Source organism: Chamaea fasciata, unplaced genomic scaffold (genome assembly GCF_029207755.1).
Source record: "Chamaea fasciata isolate MVZ Bird 193981 ecotype frontalis unplaced genomic scaffold, bChaFas1.0.hap1 SCAF_4, whole genome shotgun sequence".
Taxonomy (NCBI): Eukaryota; Metazoa; Chordata; class Aves; order Passeriformes; family Sylviidae; genus Chamaea; species Chamaea fasciata.
In genome coordinates, this window is record NW_027094089.1 from 39,775,106 (window position 1) to 39,796,731 (window position 21,626).

At 41.0% G+C, this 21,626-nt stretch overlaps 1 protein-coding gene across 4 annotated transcripts in view; it reads right to left on the minus strand.

The window, feature by feature from the left end:
- Nucleotides 1-21,626, minus strand: part of SEMA6A (semaphorin 6A) — a 122,558-nt gene that overhangs the window by 18,593 nt on the left and 82,339 nt on the right. Inside the window, exons 14-19 of one of the 4 annotated variants that reach the window (XM_066181353.1) lie at nucleotides 21,474-21,614; nucleotides 21,305-21,385; nucleotides 19,314-19,372; nucleotides 17,518-17,538; nucleotides 17,334-17,384; nucleotides 10,215-10,379 (exon numbers count right to left, since the gene is read on the minus strand). In XM_066181353.1, coding sequence (XP_066037450.1) covers nucleotides 10,215-10,379; nucleotides 17,334-17,384; nucleotides 17,518-17,538; nucleotides 19,314-19,372; nucleotides 21,305-21,385; nucleotides 21,474-21,614 — 518 coding nt within the window. The remainder of the gene's footprint in view (nucleotides 1-10,214; nucleotides 10,380-17,333; nucleotides 17,385-17,517; nucleotides 17,539-19,313; nucleotides 19,373-21,304; nucleotides 21,386-21,473; nucleotides 21,615-21,626) is intronic. The other 3 variants (XM_066181354.1, XM_066181355.1, XM_066181356.1) reach the window with 3 other exon arrangements.

The window sequence follows — 21,626 nt, forward strand, 5'->3', positions numbered from 1 at the left end:
AGCAGTTTCAGAAATCTATTGTTTAAAGGGCTAGACTGTCCTCCCAATTCAGCATCTTTACATGGCACAACATCTCCTTATAATCAAAATAAACATCACAAAAGTGCAACTGAGTACTACTCAACATCCTGTCCACCAATTATGCCTTGCTATTTCTAGATAGAGTAGTGGCTCTGTGGAGCAAGCGCACCCTACAGCAAATTCCCAGCTCTTGATAAATATGTCAGTACTACAAAAGTCAAACCAGAGCACGAGGCAGTCTGTGCTCCTCCACTGAGTGATCCTGACCGGGTGACAGAGGATGAGTGCAGCTGGAGATCTGGTCCATCACACAGTAGCTCTAGTGCCCTTAACCCTGAGCAGCTGCCTTGACAAATTAGACATGGCCTCTTTTATTGAAAAAGCACATCAGCGTCCTGGGGCAATGACAGTTTTTCCCTCTTCTAGTAAGACAAGCCTCTACAGTTCATTGCAGCCTGGTAATGGATAGCCTGACTTGAAATCTATGCAGGTGGAAAATTACGGGTCAAGGATACCTGCTGTTTCCAGAAGACACATTTGACAATATCTATTTTAAACTTCATCATTCTTTTATTTGTAGGATCTACTAATGTGGGAGCAGAGAAGCTCTGTTTTCATATTGAGGGATTGTACATCAATACAACCTCTTCTGGTACCGATGTTGTAATTGTGTTTTCCGTTACTTGCTTCTAATCTTGCCACTCAATGTTTCCAGTTCTGCTTGTTAAATCTGAAATCTGTGCTGTTAGCGAAATGCAGAAATGTTTTGAGTTTTGAAAATGTTGAGAGTCAGTGCTAAAGTATAGGCATTTTTTAAGTGTGGCACAGGCAGTTGTTGTGTGCTGGAATATACCCCACCATTATCTTGATTTCCTCATCCTTGCCTGTTTTTTGCAGTTAAATCTGTTCCTTTCCTTACACTTTCAGATGGCTACTATAGAAAATCTGTGACTAAATGACCTGGAGCTTTCTTTACATAAGGTTTGAAATGCAGACTTAGTCACAGAGAAAGCACACTAATCACTGCCCCATACTATATTATAACCCTGTGTTTGACTAAAATTGGCTTTTCTGAATGCCTTGTCTCTGCTCTGTCTCTTCACTCTTGTTCTCAGAAAAACTTACTAAAACATTATAAAAACAGGTCTGAAAAAAGTCTGCTGTCACAAACATCCTTCCAGCATTCTTCTTTCATGAATTTTATATAAAACCTCCATTTTATTAATTAGCATCTACTTTACTACTGTCACTGTTTGAACTTGAGGATGTAATCTGAGATGCTTAGCTGTCTCTAGCTGTGGGAGCAGACAGCTCATACATGCAAGACAGAAGAGTAGAAGGATCAGTGTCATTTCTCTGGACAAGTCTGGTGTGTTCCCTTAATCCTGACTGCACAGCCCTCCTGGTGCTTGTCACAGGATACCAGCGATTCCAGTGTGGTGAGATCATCAATCTTCTGGCATGTTTGTGAGTTATTAGCCTGGTCTAGTTACTCAGGTATCTGGCCACTTAAAACTATACTGGGAAATTTGGTCCCATTCAATTGCTAACAATGGCTTTCAGGTGTTTATCTGAAACAGTGCTGAAGCAGTGCTCCACAGTAGGTATGCTGGCATTAGTTTATGAGACATCCAGTTCCTGGTCAAGTTGCTCATTAGAGGTATTTTAGGCAAATATAGAGTTGGTTGGTTTTTCTAATATATATATCTATATATATCTCTATATCTATATCTATATCTCTCTCTCTCTACATATATATGTATATATATATGTATATATGTATATATTTATTTAACTTCACCCAAGCAACTGGTATATAAAAAAGGCCTCCCTCTGGAAATAGGGATGTTTACAGTGAGCTGATGCTAATTTACTTAAAAACATTTCAGAAAAAAAAATCTATACTTTGTTTAGCACAGACTCATCCAACCAACCTCTGTTTTCATCCTACTGAGAAAAGTCAGTACGTTTTATCTAGATGTGGCTCTGTACCAGTTTAAATGGACTAAACCTTGTATCATCTTGTCTAGGTAAAATAACTTTGTGAACCTCTACAGCTCAGAGTAACCACACCTCTCACCACAAATCTCAGCCACATGCTCAGAATCATAGATAGAGCAAATTCTCTACTCCCTTTCTCACCACATTCTTTGACTAGACTCTGAGCAGAAGACTTAGAAGTACAGTAAAGGAAGGTTCTGGTCTGATTCAATCTTCATTGTTTCCTCAGCACTTGAAACTTAGTGATCTGCAAAGTATTTGTAATTGTTTTATGTTTGTGCATACAGTGGTTTGAGATATGGGAAAGAATAGCTGTGTTTGCATAGTTTCCCCCCAGATGCACATGCTTTGGGTGAATACATCTGTTCCCAATCCCACCCAGGCAGAACTACCTATGGTGCAACTCCTCCCACTAGCCTTACACTTATTTTAGGATCAATCAGTTTCTTCTGACAGTGTCAGGACGATGATACTGATGAAATACTGAATATCTGCTTCACCTTGAGACATTGAAAGTCCAAGCCCTTCCACTCAGACCTGCAAACACTGACTCAAAACCTAAGTTTTGACAATTTTTGTCCCAGTTTAATGCCTCATTTCCTCATCTGATCTATTACATAATGCCAACAACACAACAGTCCCGTTTTCTCTGATACAGAAACTGCTTTGAATCTTTTAAATCCTTGCACATATTAGCATATAGCAATTTTTTAATGTAAAAACATACTCTGCAGATGTACTTCTTGTTGCAAAACTCAGCTCTCCTGTGATGAATAGTAATTGTTCAATTTACACAAAAAATAAAGTCTGAAGCTTTGTTTTGACACAGATCTTTTTTTCCCCATTCATACTTGTAAAGTATCTTGTTATATCAGCACTTTACAATTACATCTTTACATCTTTACTTATATTTTACACCTTTATCACTACTGTACCTGAAGTTTCTTATAATTTTGTCTCACTGCAGCAGAATCTGCTTGAACATTTGCAGACTCTCCAGAGACAAGCATTGTCAGCGCTTGGCAAATGGTTCAAGCAGTGATAATCACAGTAAAATTTAGTAACACTGCCACTTGTGTGCAATATGAAATATCTTCTGGAGGCAGGCTTTGAAAGGAACAGCTCTTGGGCTCCCCAGGAACACAGCTCTCTCCAAATAGAGGAGTTGACTATTGCTAATGACGTACCTGGGGAGGAGCTGCAGCTATTAAAAATAATAATATAGATTTTATAATCCATAAAATAATAGGTGCTACCAGAAACTATCTCTAAAGGAGCACTCTTGATATCTAAATAAACCAGTAACTCTTAACTCTGTAAACTCTGTTCATCACATCCCACTTCTCATCAGCTTTTTACCTTTGTTACATGGATATCAACAAAAGCCTTGCTAAGGAAAGGAGATACCACCTCACAATTTTCACCTAAGGAGTGCTGAGCCAAGTAAGAATACAAACATTAAAGACTGCTAACCACTACACTTTTGTTGTTCACTGCCCAGCTCAGCCACTTCCACATAAATGCTGTGAAGAAGCTGTAGCAAAACCACAAAATCATAACCTGAATTTTCAACTAATTTATCAAAACAGTGATTAAAAGTCACAGATTTCAGGCAATTAGGGAATAAGTGAGAAAACTGAGCTGCTGGCTACGTTTGCACTAACGAAACCAGTACTAGAAGAGCATGAGGCATTTCTGAACAGAGGCAGGAAGGACAGGAGGCAGCAGGGAAGGGCAGCAGGGTAGTGAGGGACAGGCCCAGCTACTCTTGAAGAAAATCACTTTGCTATCTTCGTGGAGGCCGGTCAAGGAGCTGTACATCTCTACTCCCCCCTTCATTAGTAGGATGACTACAGAGGGATGCAGCACTACGGCACTACTGGGATGTGGAGGGTAAAGCCTTGGAGTGCTCCACAGGAGGAGCTGCATGACTCCCACTGTGGAGGGAGGAACACCAAGTACAATGGCAGCAGGGGGGAAGGTTAGGCAGTAAGGTTAGGGAAACTGTTTCAACAAAGGTGAGAAACACACAATTAAATTAACAGTAAAACACAGCAAGAAAGAAAACAAAACATAAACATACTCTAGAACATGAGCTGTTCTTTTGGGTTTTTTTCGGTTTGGTTTGATTTAGTTTTCTGGGGAGATGGGAGGAGAATAAGAAAGAGGGTTGTAATTTGCCCAATCAGAGGGTTGTTTTTCGGGGTTTGTTTGTTTGGGGTTTTTTTGGGTTGTTTTTGCTTTTGTGTTTTAGGGGGTTTTTGTTTTGTTTTGGTTTGGTTTTGGTTTTTGGTTTTTGTGTTTTTTCTTTTTTTCCCTGCAATACAAAGGGCAGATTCCTTAATTGCGAAAATGAAAATGCCAATGGGATGGCAGTGCACAATTCCCACTCTATGGGTTGCACTACACATTTTCATCTTGGCAAGAAATGTGATATAGCTGAGAAACAACAGTCCTAGAGTATATTTAGCTACTAAAGCTGTGGCACACAAATGTCACATTCCCATGAGTCAACTCTTTTTAAGAACCCCGTCTTCACACCCCCACAGATCTCCCCAAGATGCCTGCACTGAATTAAGAGTGAAGCATATGGATGGATGTGACATCATCAAAGCAACTGTGTTACAGTAAAGAAAACAGCAAATGGATTCTATACAATTAATACAATCACTAAGGAGCTATTTGTGAGCACAGAAAAAGAAAGAAAACACTGATCAAAGGAATAGACACAATCAATGAAGGAAAACACAAAGCACCTTGCAAAACAAGGAGGAAATATTAAAAAAATAAAATTTTCTTTGTGAATGTGTGAAAGCAAAAGAAATCACAGCAAAAGTGGAAAAAAAATCTTGATAAAAAGACTCTAAGTGTAACATTTCTTGATTTAATTTTGGGTCAGAACTCTTTCCTTTGCCCTTTTGAAACAACAACTCAATAGAATTTTGGAGCCAAACGGCTCTGACTGGGCAAGGCAAAGAGTGACAATACACAAGTGGATGGTAATGGTAAACAACCATGCGGTCATCTCTGCCACCATTGTTTGGATGGGTGTAGACTGCTTCCAGCTTTGTCAATATTCATAATTAGGCACCAAAGAATGTATAATATTTAAATGACCCTGTCAAGTGCTTATAAGGCTCTTTGGTAACCATCACTCCCTGGGGAGGAAAGTATTGAATGTAAGCCACTTCATCAGTCAGTGAATTGAAGTGAAAATTATTAGAATCCAACAGCTATACATTTATTAATATTTTCACTGCATGCTCTTCTGAAAGCTGCTAGTGGCATACAAGATGATTTTAAAAGCTAGCTTTCCATCTATTAAGCATTGCTTTTCAGAAGATTGTGAAGCGGGGACCCACGCATAACAAACAGCGCTATTAGAATGCATGCACATCTCTGCATTCCTCTGTGCACATAAAGGGGCAGATCTTCCAATTTTGGTGGTTTCTGACACCACTCCCTTGTCTGGAAACAGCAGAGGAGTTGTGTTCAAGGATTCCTTCCTTCCTTCCTTCCTTCCTTCCTTCCTTCCTTCCTGCCTTCCTGCCTTCCTGCCTTCCTTCCTGCCTTCCTTCCTGCCTTCCTCCCTCCCTCCCTCCCTCCCTCGGTGGACAAGAGAAAAATACCACTTATTTTCAGAAGTGGGAACACTGGATTTTCTAAGAAATGTCCTCTTGCCTGAAGTATTTTGTATAACAGGTGTTACCAACAGGTTGGACAAAGAAAAAAAAGATCCTCATTTTTTGGCTGTCAGCATTATCATTGACATTGCTGAGAAGAAAGAGGAGTGCTAGGTAAATCACATGCCATCTTAAGGAAGGCATGCAGGTCTATCTGCCTTCCCTCTGCTATGCAAGTAATACCCCTTTTGCTCAATTGCCTTTCTACAATTGAAGAGCAAGGGATGAGAAATTAAAAAAATGATATCTCAAACTGAGCTTAAACTGGAATTAGGAGTGTGAAGTTTCATCTTCAGTATGGTCACTCCCTTGCACCTGAAATTATGGTTTTGAGTTTGAGTATTGCAGCCACCTGAAATTCTTCCTCTGCTAAGGCACAGCAGCCCCCAGGTCTGCACAATGCAAAGAGGTTCTGTGCTTAACACACAGGTAAGACTGATCAGGTTCTAGAAATTCACTTTTTTCATTTATATTTTGCAGCTGTTTTCCCAGAATGTCTACAGGATAAGCTGTACAAATAAATTGTTCAAAGAGGGCTAGTTTTTTCCTTTTTCTGTGGGAAGAGCTAATTAGCTGGGAGGTGGGGGACAAGTTTACATCCTCTGCCTGTGGGAATTTAAATCTTCATATTCAATTTCCTGCCAACAAGCCTAAAAGCCAAGGTGACTAGATTAATATTTTCCATGGTATCTCAAGGATTTTTGCTGTATCTTCTGCCTAATTTGACTGACATCCTCATCTGGAAAAGTGCTTCAGGTTTTGTCTCTGCTGGGCCAGCCAGGTGATGCCTATTGCCTTTATGGTAAGGAACTGTCAAGGCTCTTTGAGGTCAGTGCTGAGGAGTTCAGTGAGAAACCCTGGATATCCCTGGACTATGGGAGGCATCATGTATCTGGGGCTGTTATGAATAACAAGAACTGAGGTCACAGTCTGGGTCCAGACCACCAGCAGCTGTTCATGTAGCTCTGCTGAAGACTGTTGTGTGATGTTAATGTGCTCATCACTCCTTGCTGAAAGCCTCCACAACTAATGCAGAGAATTCAAGATTCAGTGGGTCAGATGGAGGGGAAAGAATAGGGGAAACTAGTAACCTACTAGTTTGGGCAAACAATGCAATGCATCAGGTCTGGCATGCCAGTAGCTTCTCTAGGAACAGCTGATGCTTTTGTTAATGAGTTTTTTATATGAAATGCATGCACAATAGAGACTGGAATCCACATTTCAATTAATATTTTAAGTGTTTTTTTATCAAATTTTCATAGCAGAAAGAACTGAACTTGTATGTTCCTGCCCCTGGTGAGTGCCCTAACCACTTAGCAAGTGAGTTTTGCTCATACTCATCTTCCTTCTGACACACTGAGTACTTAATTAGTCTACACAGAGAAGAACATCTTCAACAGAACAGAGATTGAAAGAAGAGATCTAAGAACACCCTGGAGATGAATAACAAGGATTCAGATCTCTCTAGGCAGTGGAGATATTTGAACCTAACTCCCCTGTTCAAAAGGAGCCATTTTAAAGTCTCTGTGATACAGATTAAAAGGAGCTGAAAGAATGATGAAGGTCAAGATGCAATGAGGGGCACCACCATCTCTACACAGGAGAAAATGTTTTTCTCTATGTTCAAGCAGCAAATTTTGGCAATTCTCTGCCTAATTCTCTATATGTGTGGCAAAGGGAGAGTGGAGGCCAAAGGACAGGATTTGTATTAGACCCCTAATATATTTCACTGCTTGAGCACTGTGAAATGACACATAAATCCCAACCTTTTGGTGCGTGAAAAAAAGACATAAAACCTCTCCATGAGCGGTCATTTATGCATCATTTAATGTACACTAATGGCCACACTCTAAAAGGTATTTTCCGCTCAGGTCTCACTGAAGACAGTGGGACTGAGACCCAGTGACTAGGACTATTCCCAGTTTTACTTCAGTGGTTAAACTAGAACAGGCTTTCCTTACCTGTATTGGGATACTGGACCTGATGGTCACCAGCTCAAGCAGATGGTGATGTCATGAGTGGCAGCAGCCTGGGCTGCAGTGATCATGCACTGGTGGAGTCCACAATCCTCAGGTATATGGGTCAGGCAAAGAGTAAAGCCAGGACCATGCATTTTAGAAGAGCAAACTTTCAGCTCTTCAAGGAGGTCAGTAGGACCCCCTGGGAAACCGCCCTCAAGGACAAGGGAGCAGAACAGAGCTGGCAGATCTTTAAGGATATCTCCCAAGAGGGAAGAGCTAGCAAAACCCAGGTAAAAGAAATTGGACAAGAAAGACAAGAGACCTGATGGCTGCATTGAGACCTCCTAGCTGAACTAAAGGGCAAAAATGAAATGCCCGGGTAGTGGAAGAAGGTACAGGTATCATGGAAAGAGTATAGGAACACAGCCTGGTTGTGTATAGATGGGGTTGGGAAGGTCAAGGTGTGTTGGAGCTGAACTAGACAAGGGATGCCAAGAATAACAAGAAGCACTTCTACAGGTATGTCAGCTGGAAAAAGAAGGTTGAAGAAGATGTGCTTCATCTGGTAAATAAGGCTGGCATGAGGAGAAGGCCAAGGCACACAGCAACAATTTTGCCTCAGTCTTCTCTTGCAACCTCTCTTCCCACACCTCTCGAGTGTTTGGTCCACAAGATAGGGCCTGGGGGAGCAAAACCCCTCCCACTGTAAGAGAAAATCAGGTTTAGGATCACTTGAAGAACCTAAACATACCTTAGTCTATGGAATGTTATGAAATATATCCCAGAGTCCCAGGAATTAGCTGATTTCATTACCAAGACACTATCCATGATATTTGAAAAGTGTGACAGTCAGGTGACTGAAAAAATGAAGATATTTTACCCATCTTTAAAAAGGGTAGAAAGAAAGACCCTGGGAACTATCAACTTGTCAGTTTCATTATGTCTGTGCCTAGGAAGATCATGGAACAGATCTTCCTAGAAGCTCTGCTGAGGCACAGGGAGGATAGGGAGGTGTTTGAGATAGCCAGCATGGCTATAGCAAGGGAAAGTGCTGCCTGAACAACCTGATGGAAAGACTCCATCAATGGACAAGGAAAGAGGTACATATGTCATTTATCTGGACTTTTGTAAGGCCTTTGACATGGTCCCCCACAACATCTTTCTCTCTAAGTTGGAGAGAGATGGACTTGATGGGTGGACAATTTAAGGGATAAGGAATTCACTGGACAGCCTTATTCAGAGGAGAGTGGTCAATGGCTTGAGGCCTGAATGGAGATCAGTGACAAGGGATGTCCTTCAGGAATCAGTTTTGGGACCAATGTCTTCATCAATGACATAGTGGAATTGAGGGAACCTTCAGCAAGTTTGCAGATGACATCAAGCTGTGTTGTGTGACTGATGCATGTGAAGCACAGGATGTCATCCAGAGGGACTTGAACAAGATTGAGAAGTAGGCCGATGGGAACCTGGAGGTTTAACAAGGCCAAGTGCAAAGTACTTGAATCAGGACAACTCATAGCTCAGAAAGCCAAATGTATGCTGGGCTGCATCCAAAGCAGCGTGGCCAGCAGGGCAAGGAAGAGGATTTTGCCCCTCTGCTCTGCTCATGTGAGACCCCACCTGGAATGCTGTGTCCAGCTCTGGTGTCCCCAGCACAGTAAAGACAGGGCCACAAAGATGATCAGAGGGCTGGAGAACTGCTTTTATGAAGACAGGTTGAGAGAGCTGGGGTTGTTCAGGATGAGGAAGAGAAGGTTCTGGGAAGACGTTATAGGAGCCTTCCAGTACCTAGAGGGGGATATATAAGAGCTGGACAGGGATATTTTACAAGCGCATCTAGTGATAGGATGAGGCAAACGGCTTCAAACTGAAAGGTGAAAGGTTTAAATTAGATATGAGGAAGAAATTCTTTACTCTGAAGGTGGGTAGTGAAGCACTGCAACAAGGTTGCCCAGAGAAGTTGTTGATGGCCCATTCCTGAAACTGTTCAAGGCCAGGTTGAATGGGGCTTGGAACAACCTGGTCAAGTGAAAAGTATTCCTGGTCATGGCAGGGGAGGTTGGAACAAGTTAATCTTTTAAGGTCTCTTCCGAATCAAAGCACTTCATGATTCTATGATTCTGTGGTTGTTGAGAGATGGAAATAATGTGGAATTTGCTGAGAACTGTTGTGCTGCCTTGAGAATTCAGAGAAAGGCAATATAAAAATGCATCCCTAAGAACAATACAAAGCCATGGATCTTGTTTTGCCAGAGAACAGGGCAGATCAAATTTAGAGAGTTAAATCACCCATTTCCCTCCTTCCCATACACGTGCACAAAACTGTCTATAAAGGCATACACTTCTGTTTGTTTTGTGTGGTTTTCTCAGGCAGTGAATTATCTAGGACTGAGTCTAAGACTCGCTATTTAGTTTCAGACTTTATGATAAGCTTTTAATTATAGCACAGGAGTTTCACTACATCTTACTCTGAGCCAGCTGGAAGCAGTTACACTTTAGTCCTCCTCCCCCTCCCTCCTCACCACAGGATGTCATTTCCAAGGCCTTACCCTTCTTGTCTTGATGATTATGGGATGAAACTGCCACATATGGATTTGTATTTTCAGATGAACCAAGCGGATCCTTCCAATTCAGCATGCGTCCCCTAGCATCATAACCCTGTCGAGCGCGAGAGTCAGAAGTGGTGGTGCTTGGGACTAGGGAACTGGAGTGTCCTGTTCACATTATAAATACAGGTAGGAAAGACAAGTCTCATTAGTTACTTACCACGCCACCTCCCCATGCTCAGGGATATACGCACTGCTTTGCTTCTGTGACGGGTGAACGTCTTGTCTTCAAGACGAGCAATGTTTCAAAAGTCCTTCAAAACATGACTCCAAAAGAAGAGAGGATTTGAACCTTCCAGATCAGGGTGCTAAAAGGTGCTGCCACTGAGCTGGCAGTTCTGTGCTTCTCAACAGAGTTAAATGCATATGAAAGAGGGTAAGCACACTGCATCTGAGTCAAGCATCCTTTGACTGGGTTCAGGACACATGCCTGACTGAACCTGAAGTGTCAGCCCATGCTGTCTGATACTGGCTTAGCCAAAAAGCAAAAAAAAAAAAAAAAAAAAAAAAAAAAAAAAAAAACAACAAAAAAAAAACCAAACAATTTAAAACAGAACAATGTCCAAAATGGCTGAAACTTAATGGGAATGCCAGAAGAACTACAAAATAGTGACATCATGAGGCACTCTACCTCATGCCCCCAGGGGGATGAAGAACTGCCTAACACCAGTGTGCTCACACTGCAGAATTCCTCTCCAGATGGGAAATGTCCCAAGCTAGCTGCGTGCACAGGCCTGCACCATCTCTATTGGTCCTGTCTGAGCTGATGGTCCAAAATGGCTCTGAAATAAGCACAAGACTGAACACCATTTCTGCTCAGAATGACTGTGCAGACACTGCCTCACTGCATGGATCTGCCCAAGAGCCCGCGACTCCAGCAGCAGCTGACACTGAGGTCTCACATGCCTTTTTCCATTACAAATGCTCTAGACATTGTTACTGTTGCCCTGAACAAGACTGATCTACTTCTCGCATATCTTATACACCCCAACAAACAGCACATTTGCAGAACTTGCCCCACTGGAAATTCAGCACAATTTGGAAGGTGGTTGGATGGGACAGCGGCATGCTTGTAGACTCATACACTCTTTGCAGCTGAATCTGGAAAGTACATCAGCATCTAAAATGCTCAAGATGCTTTACTGTCTCTGAAAGACAGCTTCCAGTCTGGAAATGGACTTTCCAGATGCTTGGGTGCTTTGGGGAGGGGGCACCAAATGCCATCCACACCACGACATTTTGACCTCAAAACCATTCTGAAAGTTGACTTTTGGCACATGTGAAAAAGTGAGTTATTTTCATCAGGACTCAAGGAGTTCTGGGCCTCCTTTAATTTGATGTGGATTAACTATATCCCCTTACCTACTTTTCATAAAGAGCCCATTACTAAAAGGATTTTTGACACATGCTCAAACACAAACTAACAGAATTGGATTATTCACAGACAGAATGGAATATAACGTTTTCCATCAGATAATGCTAGACAGACTGACAATAGCCCTCCTTTCTTCTGTCCCCTTTTGAACAGCCTGGCAAATTAATTTTCCCTCCTTAGGTAAATCTCACTTGAAGTGGAGTCCAACCACCAGGCTGCAGTAGTAGGGACCCTCTACAGGCTGCAGGCTGCCGTAATAGGGACCCTCTCCCTGCTCCTTTCTTTGATCTTGCTTCACTGCTCAGAAAAATAATTTGAGACTCACTGGGGCAGAGACAGATCAACACAAGGAGCTGAAATTTAAGCCTCACAGAGAAGGCACACAGCTGGGAAGGTAGAGCCTGTGCTTCTGTAGTTTGTTTTAAACAGCTCTTGGATTAGCATGAAGCTTTTGAAAGCTGCATCTCAAACAAGCTGTTTTAAATTTCTTCTAAAGCCCTGCAGCCCCAGCTCTCTCTAGATGTCTAGAGAGAGATGATGAACCTAGATCCTCAATTCTACTCAATCAAAAATCTAAATGTTGGCCACCAGTGTCCCCAAGCTTTTAGATGCACCCGCATGCTTCATTTTATCCAGCCCTTTCACCAGCTTCATGGTGTTGAACCCCTGATGAAGTCAGTAAAATGCTGCAACTTCCATTAAGATGCTGTTATCATTTAAAGAAGTCCTGTTGAATATTAATATTAATATGAATATTAATGACTTTACAGTAAAAAAATGTCTGTGCTCCTCTGTAAGTTTTTGAGGAGCCCTTTTGATTTACTGAATTATATATGGGAACACTTTGGACTATGTTTTGCATAGGACATGGCCACAACAAACTCCTTTAACTTGTATGCTTAGAAAGGAAAATTGGTGAAATTTACAGGTTCTCACTGTGAAGCCAACCTTCAACTAGAGGTAATTGTTAACACAATTTAACTCTGGATGTCAGTCTGCAGGTTTTATACTAACAAGAGCAGTCGATTGTTTTTTACCCTCTTGTGGTGGAAAGTGTGTTTTCTCCCAGCCATCTTTCTTTAAAACAGCAAATTAAACACTGTATTTTGTTAAGACAGAGTTTCGAATGTCGCCCAAATAGAAAAGAGAAGCCAAATGTTATCCTCTTTTAAAAGGTTTCCATGAGCCCAAACATGGCTGGGAGCATGGGTAACACACAGATAGAAGATTCCATTTGAACTCCAATCCAAATGTGCTGCCTTCTCCACAGCAGCCCTGCAGCAGGACTGGTTGTGTCCAAAGGGACAGGTAGAGGTCCAGCAACTGAAAACACATGCCCTCTTGAAGCAAGGATATGCTGGATCCTGAAAGCATTCAGTCCAACACTATTTTATGCTTGTCAACTCCTGTGCTGATCTCCAAGGAACAAGATGAATGACAGGGCAAAGAACAGGCTAGAAAATAGAAATTATGGCATTTTCATGTTTTCTTTTCCCTAAGGATTAAACTACAGTGCAAGCATTCATGGGGTCCAGTCTTCAAGTTTATACCCCGTTCAGCAACAACAATTATGAGTATAGTATTTGATTAGCTGACACATAATGCTGCATTCAACATAAGAAAACAATTAGTCATTGTTTGATACGGAGGTAAAAGAGAAGAAAATCTTGCCAAGTAGCAATCATATTTTATGCTTGTGTTTGATATGCATTTATATGCCTATATCTCTTCCCAGACACTTGCACTTTTAAGTGTGCTTAAAGGAGGAATTCTAAGGAAAAGCTATAAGTATGGTTAAAAAAACATTTTATAATTAGAAATCTAGAGGAAATATATGCCTAAGGGACACATTTTCTGGGGAAAAAAAATAAAAATCTTGAACCATATATTGCCAATACACAGAGAACTTCCTGGTAATGGAAAGCTAAGGCTTTGTGAAGGTATTAGCGTGTACCAGATGGTGACTAGGTAGAAAGGGGTTCCACACAAATGCAAGGAATCGGTGTATTGTCTCTGTTACTAAGGTATTAGTCTAGTACACAGTGAAAAGCAAGCTTACACCGCTAATCAAGACAAACTTTCCTCCATTTGATTTTGAAGAAGCAGGGCAGGAGCAGATTAAACCATAATAGCCTGTCCCAGTTGTGTCAGAGCTGTATTTTGCAAACACTTTCTACTAGGTGGTGATGCTGCTCCTGCAGGCAGTATCAGTGTCCTGTAAGTGCTTGAACAGCCAGTCCCACTGGGTGAATTTCACCTCTGAGCAGAGTGGCACCACAAATGTATGAGCTACTTAAGTTCCTCTCATAAACAAAGAAAAGACTGAAGTGGCAGGCAACCCAGTCCTGGCCCTCTCACACATAGCCATTATCAAACCTTTACAATGCACTTAGTAGTTTGCAACATGTAGTGGGCGTTTTTTCCCATTACAGCATTTTTTACCACTCTGACTTGCAAATAAGCTTTGTTGAAATTTAACAAGGCTTTATCACATCTGAGATGTTGCCGGTACCTCTGGGTTAATAATGATTAGTACAAAACCACACGAAAAACCAATTCTGCCTTTGTTTTAAAACAAACTATCTGAATAACTGTACGCGTACTGTTTTACAAATGTCTTTGTTTAAAGAAAACATGTAAAAATCAAATAGACACTTTTAAAAAATCTGGTTTAGGTACTTCCATTATTTGCAAAAAACTTTTCATTTGGAGTGCTGTAATCAAGCAACAGAGACAGAGTAAACGCACTTAGTGCCTACGAGCACAGATAATGATTCAAAAAGGCTGCACTTCTGTAACTATAGCTTGTTCTGAAGTGCACTTGTAAAATGTAAAGAGGTTTTTTTTTCAGGTTTAAAACAAAGACAGAGATTCAATACGATCAGTATTTGATAGTTGGTCTAATATGCACAAGCCATTAGAATCTCAGAGGTTAAGATATCTGCACACTATCCTATTAACAGCTATAGCAACCTAATTAGACAATTAGAGGGAAAGTTAAATCAATACTATAGAGGGAGAAAGGCCTATGGCTAGGGGGTAATATAAGAGCCCAATTCACTAAGAATTTATGTTTCCAAAGGTAATTGAAGCTGCCTAAACTTTCGTAGAGTGATTTAGCTTAATCTCCTTGTTTAAATATGTGGCTCCTGCAAAATTTCACTTTGACTTTTTGCATCCAGACCTTCAGTCTGCTATCCTCTCCTTGGGTGTCACTTGAGTCACCTGCTTTTTACTTGAACTTTGCATTTTACTTGTTTTCAACTGATCATGTGAGACTGCCTTAGGAAGAGAGTCCATGTGCCAAATTCAGAAGGAGGCCGGTGCTAAGAATACAAAGATTAAGGGCTTGATTCTCCTTTCCTTCACACTGTGACAGACTGGCAGTAAATCTGTTGAAGGAGGATGATTTATAGTGGCATAAATAAAGATAATCAGGCCTTATGACTTCTTTTGGAGCTTCAGATGACTTTGGGTATATTTAACCCACTAATCATTCACTCAGTTTGTATTGTGGTACCAGTGTTCTGAGGCTTAATCTATTATGACATACTATTTACCTTTGCATTAAACTGTACTCAGTAACATCAAAATGGATAATTCATAATTTTTTGGTTTTTTTCAAGATACAAAATTACTCAGATCAGTCACTACAGCTGGCAAACATGAACATGTTTACTGAGACTGGTTTACTACCTCACACTAGAATTTTGGCACCCCTGAGTAGAAGATTAACAGAGGTGACTAGTGGTAGGGGAAAAAAAAAGTCCAACTGTGAAAATACCAGAATAGATATTTTAACTAAACCAGTAAAAAGAGGAGCTGACATGCATAGAGACCATGTTATCAGGATATACCTGAGAGGGGTCAATGAAATAAGCTGTAAAAGACAAGACATAAACAGGAACCCATGTTAATCCTGGGTCAGCCTTTCTCTGTTGCACCTGTCTGTAAGGTCTTACTTTAAAAGCTGGGTTCATTTATGGAGTCTGTCTTTGGGCTTGACATGCCTGAACAGTAAAATGTACTCTCTTTTGTTAACTGTACTCCCCTGGACTTCAGCTTTTTTTCATTCTGCTGTTCACTTGAAACACTTTTCTGCTTTCTTGGTCAGATTAAAATATAATTTTTTACTAAAGTACCTACTCATATTCTAGCTGGTAGGATCCAGAACCACAGTTCCACAGCTATAACTTTGCAGACTATGCAATTCACTTAGAAGCAGGAAATCTAGAACATTTCTGTCACATCAGCACTATGCCCAAAGCCACTCTCTATATCTTTACATTCAGCAGTATAGATTTGATTATTACTCTTCTTTAATTATTGCTCTGTGCATTAGAAGTACAGCAATTTCACAATGAAAGAAAGTATAAACTGCACATGCAGATGAAACTGCGAGTCTTCCATGTGTTAGAAAGTCTCAACTTGCCTTCAGTTTTGTACATTCCCCTCACTGGTTTTCATTACCATACTTTCAAATAAGTTTTACCTGCACATTTTTCATTTCCTGGTAATAAACAGTAGGGGAAATTTGATTTTATTTTTACAAATATTGAGCAGCATTACTGTGCCTCCAGTTATTTTTACTCTGCTGTCCTGAGCGGTCATTCATTGGTACACAGTCTGCAGGCATGAGATGAAAGGATCAGTTAGAAGTTCATCACAACTTCACATTAACCTACCTTTTGCTGTGTTCAGCCAAATGAATGGAGAATTTGATCTAGCTCTAATGAATTGCTAGTCTTGTACAGCCTGAAAACAACTTCATAAAGAAGCTCACACCCCACATGGAATTTTGCCGTTGACTTCACTGGCAGCAATAACACACATCCTCTTAGCTTGTGAGTACTTGTCTTTGTTCAGGATGTCTATAAGAAAAGCTATTGCAATATATGTCTGGGTTTGAATTTAAAGTGATTGTTTATTCTGCGGTTACTCCTCATGAAGACATTCTTCATTCCAAGAACCAGCATAATCCACTTTCAAATATGCAGAACAAAGTGGTAGAAAGCACCATGAGCACAGATTAACATCTGCCTGATGGGAACCTGCTACTCTAGGCTTGCAGAAATTATCTTCTTCAGTTCAGGTCATTTAATTAGCTATGTAATTTGAATGGACAACATAAATGGCTCACCCTGGAAGTGACAAGAACCTTCAGGCACTGAGGCATAATCCAGTCTCAAACCACATGGGTAAAAGGCTAATTTTCCTTATGAGAGATCTTTCTTTAACCCAGGGATAGTTCTGCTTTCCTGAACCATCTAAGGGAAAGGAAAAGGAGTCTCTGAATGGCTGCTGTAGCAGTAATGGCACCAGCCTGGACAGCTCATGAGTGGGATGTGAGCTACTATCTTGTTTGTCCTGGTGGACAGATAAGAGGCATCACTGTACCCAAGTATTTCTTTGAGTGTTCAGATGAAGCATGCTCTTAATCATGTCTGCTGGCATGCCAATAAAATAGTCCATATCTGACTTTAATTCAATGGAGGCACTTTTGAGAGAAGACAAGAAAAGAGGGATTGAAAATCAAGAGGTGTGACTTACTCCTAGTTGTGATTAGTGAATCGGGCCCTCAAAACCAAGACAAAACAAGTAAAATAGGGTAACAACTATTTGAGTACAGGAACTACTAACTAACACAAGGATTTGGGGAGAATTTAAAAAAACACTCATGAACTGACCATACACTGTGTAGTAAGACATTTCATGATCAGGTGAAGCAGTTGAAATGTCTATGAACAAAATAAATTGGGAAGAAACATTAAATATAACAAAAGTACGAAAATATTTAAAAAACTTAGTAAAAAGCAATTCCTCCAAAATAGATTTGCTGTCAGTAAATATTGAAACTAAGAACTTCCTTACCATTCAGGGCTACGAAGGAATCTGAAAGACAAATAACAGGGGAAAAGTCATTATTTCTATCTTGTTTTTCTTTTAAGTAGTTTGCTGCTAAAAACTGTTAATGTTTCAGCTGATATTTATAAGCATGTGGTCTGCACACTAAGGACCCAGGCAAAACTACTATTTGGACACACCCAAAATCAATGTTTGTCTTTGAAAGTGCTCATGACCCGCTGTGTAAAGAAGGTATTGAAGCGAGAGGGCCAGTGTCCTCCCTGGTTTCTTTGCAAATCCTAGTCTAAGGCAAGGCATTGCAGGGGATGCAGCCAGCAGTGTAAGTCAATGAGGACAAAACTCAGGTGACCCAAGATCACATGAAGCAATAAAATCAGTTGTGTTAGCAGGAAATGAAATCTATCTCTGTGCAGTGTCAAGGTTCAATGCATTATTCAGGGCTAAAGAGGGATTTAAGTAGGGTATGGGATTTGTTGCTCTCTGTGCAGAAGTAGATCTCTCTCCATGAGCACAGTGTGCTGTTCCTGAATAATTTTCTGCCCCTCTTTTATTTGTAACTGATATCAGGTACAGTCCACTCCTGCATAACCTATTTACCCAAGGAGAGCAAAACTGGCTGAAAAGGGCAAAGATACACCAGCTGTGAACTGGCCTGATTTTGGTGCTAACCCATTTTACAGGGGAACAGAGGGGAGGCCTATGTGTACACCTCCTTCTAAAACCTTTGCAACAGTCTATACTACCCTATCTTAGGACAGAGGCTGAAATCCTTGTAGTCCTTCAAGCACAGTGATCAGAGTAATTAATGGCTCTTGAATAAGGATGCACAAGGCATAAGAAGGCTCTGGCTTTCTCCAGAGCAGCTGGCCCACACTATGTCCCATGGCACAGCCTAGCCCTCTGTTATTTCTCTCCGTATTGCAGAAGTAATGACTCTCTCACTGTACAATGATTCCTCAGCTTCTTCAGTTTTATTGCATCAGTGCAAATTACACTGAAAGGAACATGAGTCTTGACTTCACGAGGTTTTTAAATAATATTTGGAGCTCAGAATCAAACCAACCTCGGTGAGAATGTTTGGAACAAGAGCTGTCCTGAACACAGATATAGGTATTCCTGAAGGCTCAGAAATCAGCATACAAGGTTTCTTTGCATGCAATGCACACTATGCACTTTTAAGCATTTCAGTACAAAACTGTAAATGTTTAAAGACCCTGTTTAAGCTTCCAGCTAATGCTGGCAGTACTTAAGGTTTACCATTAAAATTTCTTAGGCAGTGCCAATAATACCTGACCCTTAATAACATGAGGTTGTTCAGACGGCATGTAAAATTCCCTAAGATTCACAAACTAAGCAGTTGACATTTCTCAATCCAGATCCAAAACTGAAGACATTTTTCACTGTCTCACTATGCTGCATGGGAATGTAGTCAAAGTCACAGACTACACCAAGAAACTAAGCCACTTCTGTACATTTACATAAACAACCCAACCACCAGGGCTAATAAAGAAAATGACCCCAATTCATTATGCCATTGCTGTAATCAATATCATCTAGAACTGAGCTTTCCTCATTATGCAACCACTCTGAAGTCCAGTGTTCATATAAATCACATAAATTGGGCTATTTTCCTCAAACACATTTAAACAACAGTTTTTCTTTTGAACCTGCATTATTAGCTACAATGCTGTCCCTGTTGTGGCCTATGTTGCTACAAAAGAGTGCCTGACAGGTAATGGTGATTTGAGGCATTCAGAGGGATACTGTGACACATGGTAAACAGAGGCAAAAGTTTTGCTTACTTTGGCAGTCACCCAGGCCATCTGTATTGCCACGTTCTATGTCCTGTTCAAATGCCAGTCTAAATAATAGAAAGAAACAAAACAGTATGAATAACAACTATCATAGGCATAACCAGAAAGAAATTATCACATGCTCAATTGAAATAAATCCCTGCTGTGAAACTGGCTATTTCTTTGGAAATTCCACACAAAGGCTGAAAAATCACAACATACACATTTGAGCTATTCATCATAGCTTAATGATTTCTTGGCTTCTAATGATACTTTGTCTTTGTATTATTACTTTTAAAAAGTCCACTGCATGCCTCATTACCAAGGGAAGAAAATACCTGCATTTTTTAAACTGTTACATATATGATGTTATCACAAGCAACTGTAACCCAGCCTTAACCTGTGCACAGAGTAGATTGAGTGCACTGGCACTTTGGTGTGAGAAGGAAGCCAACTCATTGGGCAGATACTGTACTTGAGGAAGAAACTTGCTTTTCAGCAATCACTTAGGTACAGAACCTGATGAGGCTGCAAGGCATAAGGTCCATCCCACAGAAAGGTATTCCCTTTAACTCAGGGGGCTCTATTGACAAACAGTCACATACTTTTCTAGCTGACGTGCTCAACTTATACTCCCAGCCTCTCTCCATGATTTTGGATAACTATTGAAGCTGTTCTTCCAGTTTCTTGTGTGGTCAAAGGTGAACGACGAGAACTTTGGAAAACTTCCAAATACAAGAAGATTATGCCTCAAGCCCTTGTCTATATTAGGATCCCGCCCTTGAGGCATAATTACCCTTGCAGACAACTCATTCTAACTCTGTGTTCTTAAAACACCTGCTCCACTGTCACCAGGAGGGTATCTAACATCTCTGCCTCCTGTTGGCTAGCTTAGAACTTCACCTGGTACCTTCACAGTTGATTTGGACCCCCTTCCTAAGTACTGGATAGAACATGAGCTGCCTTGCTCACTTTTGGATTTCATCACTGCAAGCTGCATAGCCTCTGTCTCGATGGATCTATTGATGAAAGTGGGAGCCGCTTTTGAAAGTGAGGTACAGAAGTGCCCTACAACTTGCCATGGAAGTTGAAGAAGTCTCAAGCACTTTTGGAGTGATGAAAAACCCAATATGGACACAGGTGAATTTTAACATTATCCTACCAAATTCCAAATAAAAACAGCCCACACTTTTGTAGTCAAGCATATACAGACAGAGCTACAGCATTCCCAGCAGATGGGGAAAATCAGCAAAGTAAGAACAAGACAGAAACACAGGGATTGTAACTTGTCCATTATATACTGAGGACCTGTAGAGAAGCAGGGTTAAGTGGCATCAAACGTAGGGCTGTCAAAGTTCTGTGATGTCTGTGCTACACTTCCACTACTACCATCAGGGAGTACAGCTGTATAGCTCAGAGTGGGCAGTCACGTGGTGTGTCAGAAGTGGCCAAGAAATGCGAGCTCTGAAGTGGGTTTGCTCCCTGTAACCTTCACAGACTTTCATTATCATAAAATAATTAAATTCTACTGTTAAGCAAGGGGAGATCCAGCACTTCTCTAAATCTGTTTTAAGCCCTTACTGTGCTCTGTTACTCCTCTTAGTAATGCACAGTAAATCAGAAGGACTGGTTTAGTTTTCAGTGGACAAATTACTTCAGTAATTTAATTTGGATTCTATTGCCTCTTTAATTAGCTGTGATGGCTCCAGTGTAGGCTGGTCCAGACATATCCATCCAATTCACTCCTTTCAATAATACGTGGACTTTAATACAGCTCTTTCATTTTCTTCTTCCTCCTCTTTCAGCAGTTGCCAATCAGCTGACTGTTCACATCAAAAAAATTTGTGAGACATTTCGGAGGTGAATGCAAATAAGGTAGAAACAAACACTTCCTACATTTTTCCCTCTCTAAAAGCCTCATGTTTCAAATAGCTTTGCCCAAGACTGCCTGGCACCACTGCCAGAGCTTCATGGCCCATCCAGCCAGAGCCCTTACTCACTTGGAGCCAAGGACCAGCTGTGTGCACCGCCCGCTCTCCTTCACCCATCCGCAGTAGGGGTCTCTGGATGCTATGCAGGCCCTTGGGAGAGAAGAGCACAGGGTGGCATTCATGAGTGCTCCAACTCCCCCACTTCACAGGCCTCTGAGAGCCACCACAAAACACGTACTTTTTGCATTTGCCGTGACGCTCGCAGCGTCCCAGGGGAACCTTGATGACACAGGTGGAAAAGGCGACGTACAGGGCACTGCTGGGCTTGTCAAACTGCATTCCCATTATCCGTTTGTCCTCCATGCCATCATAGCTGCACCTGATTTGGATA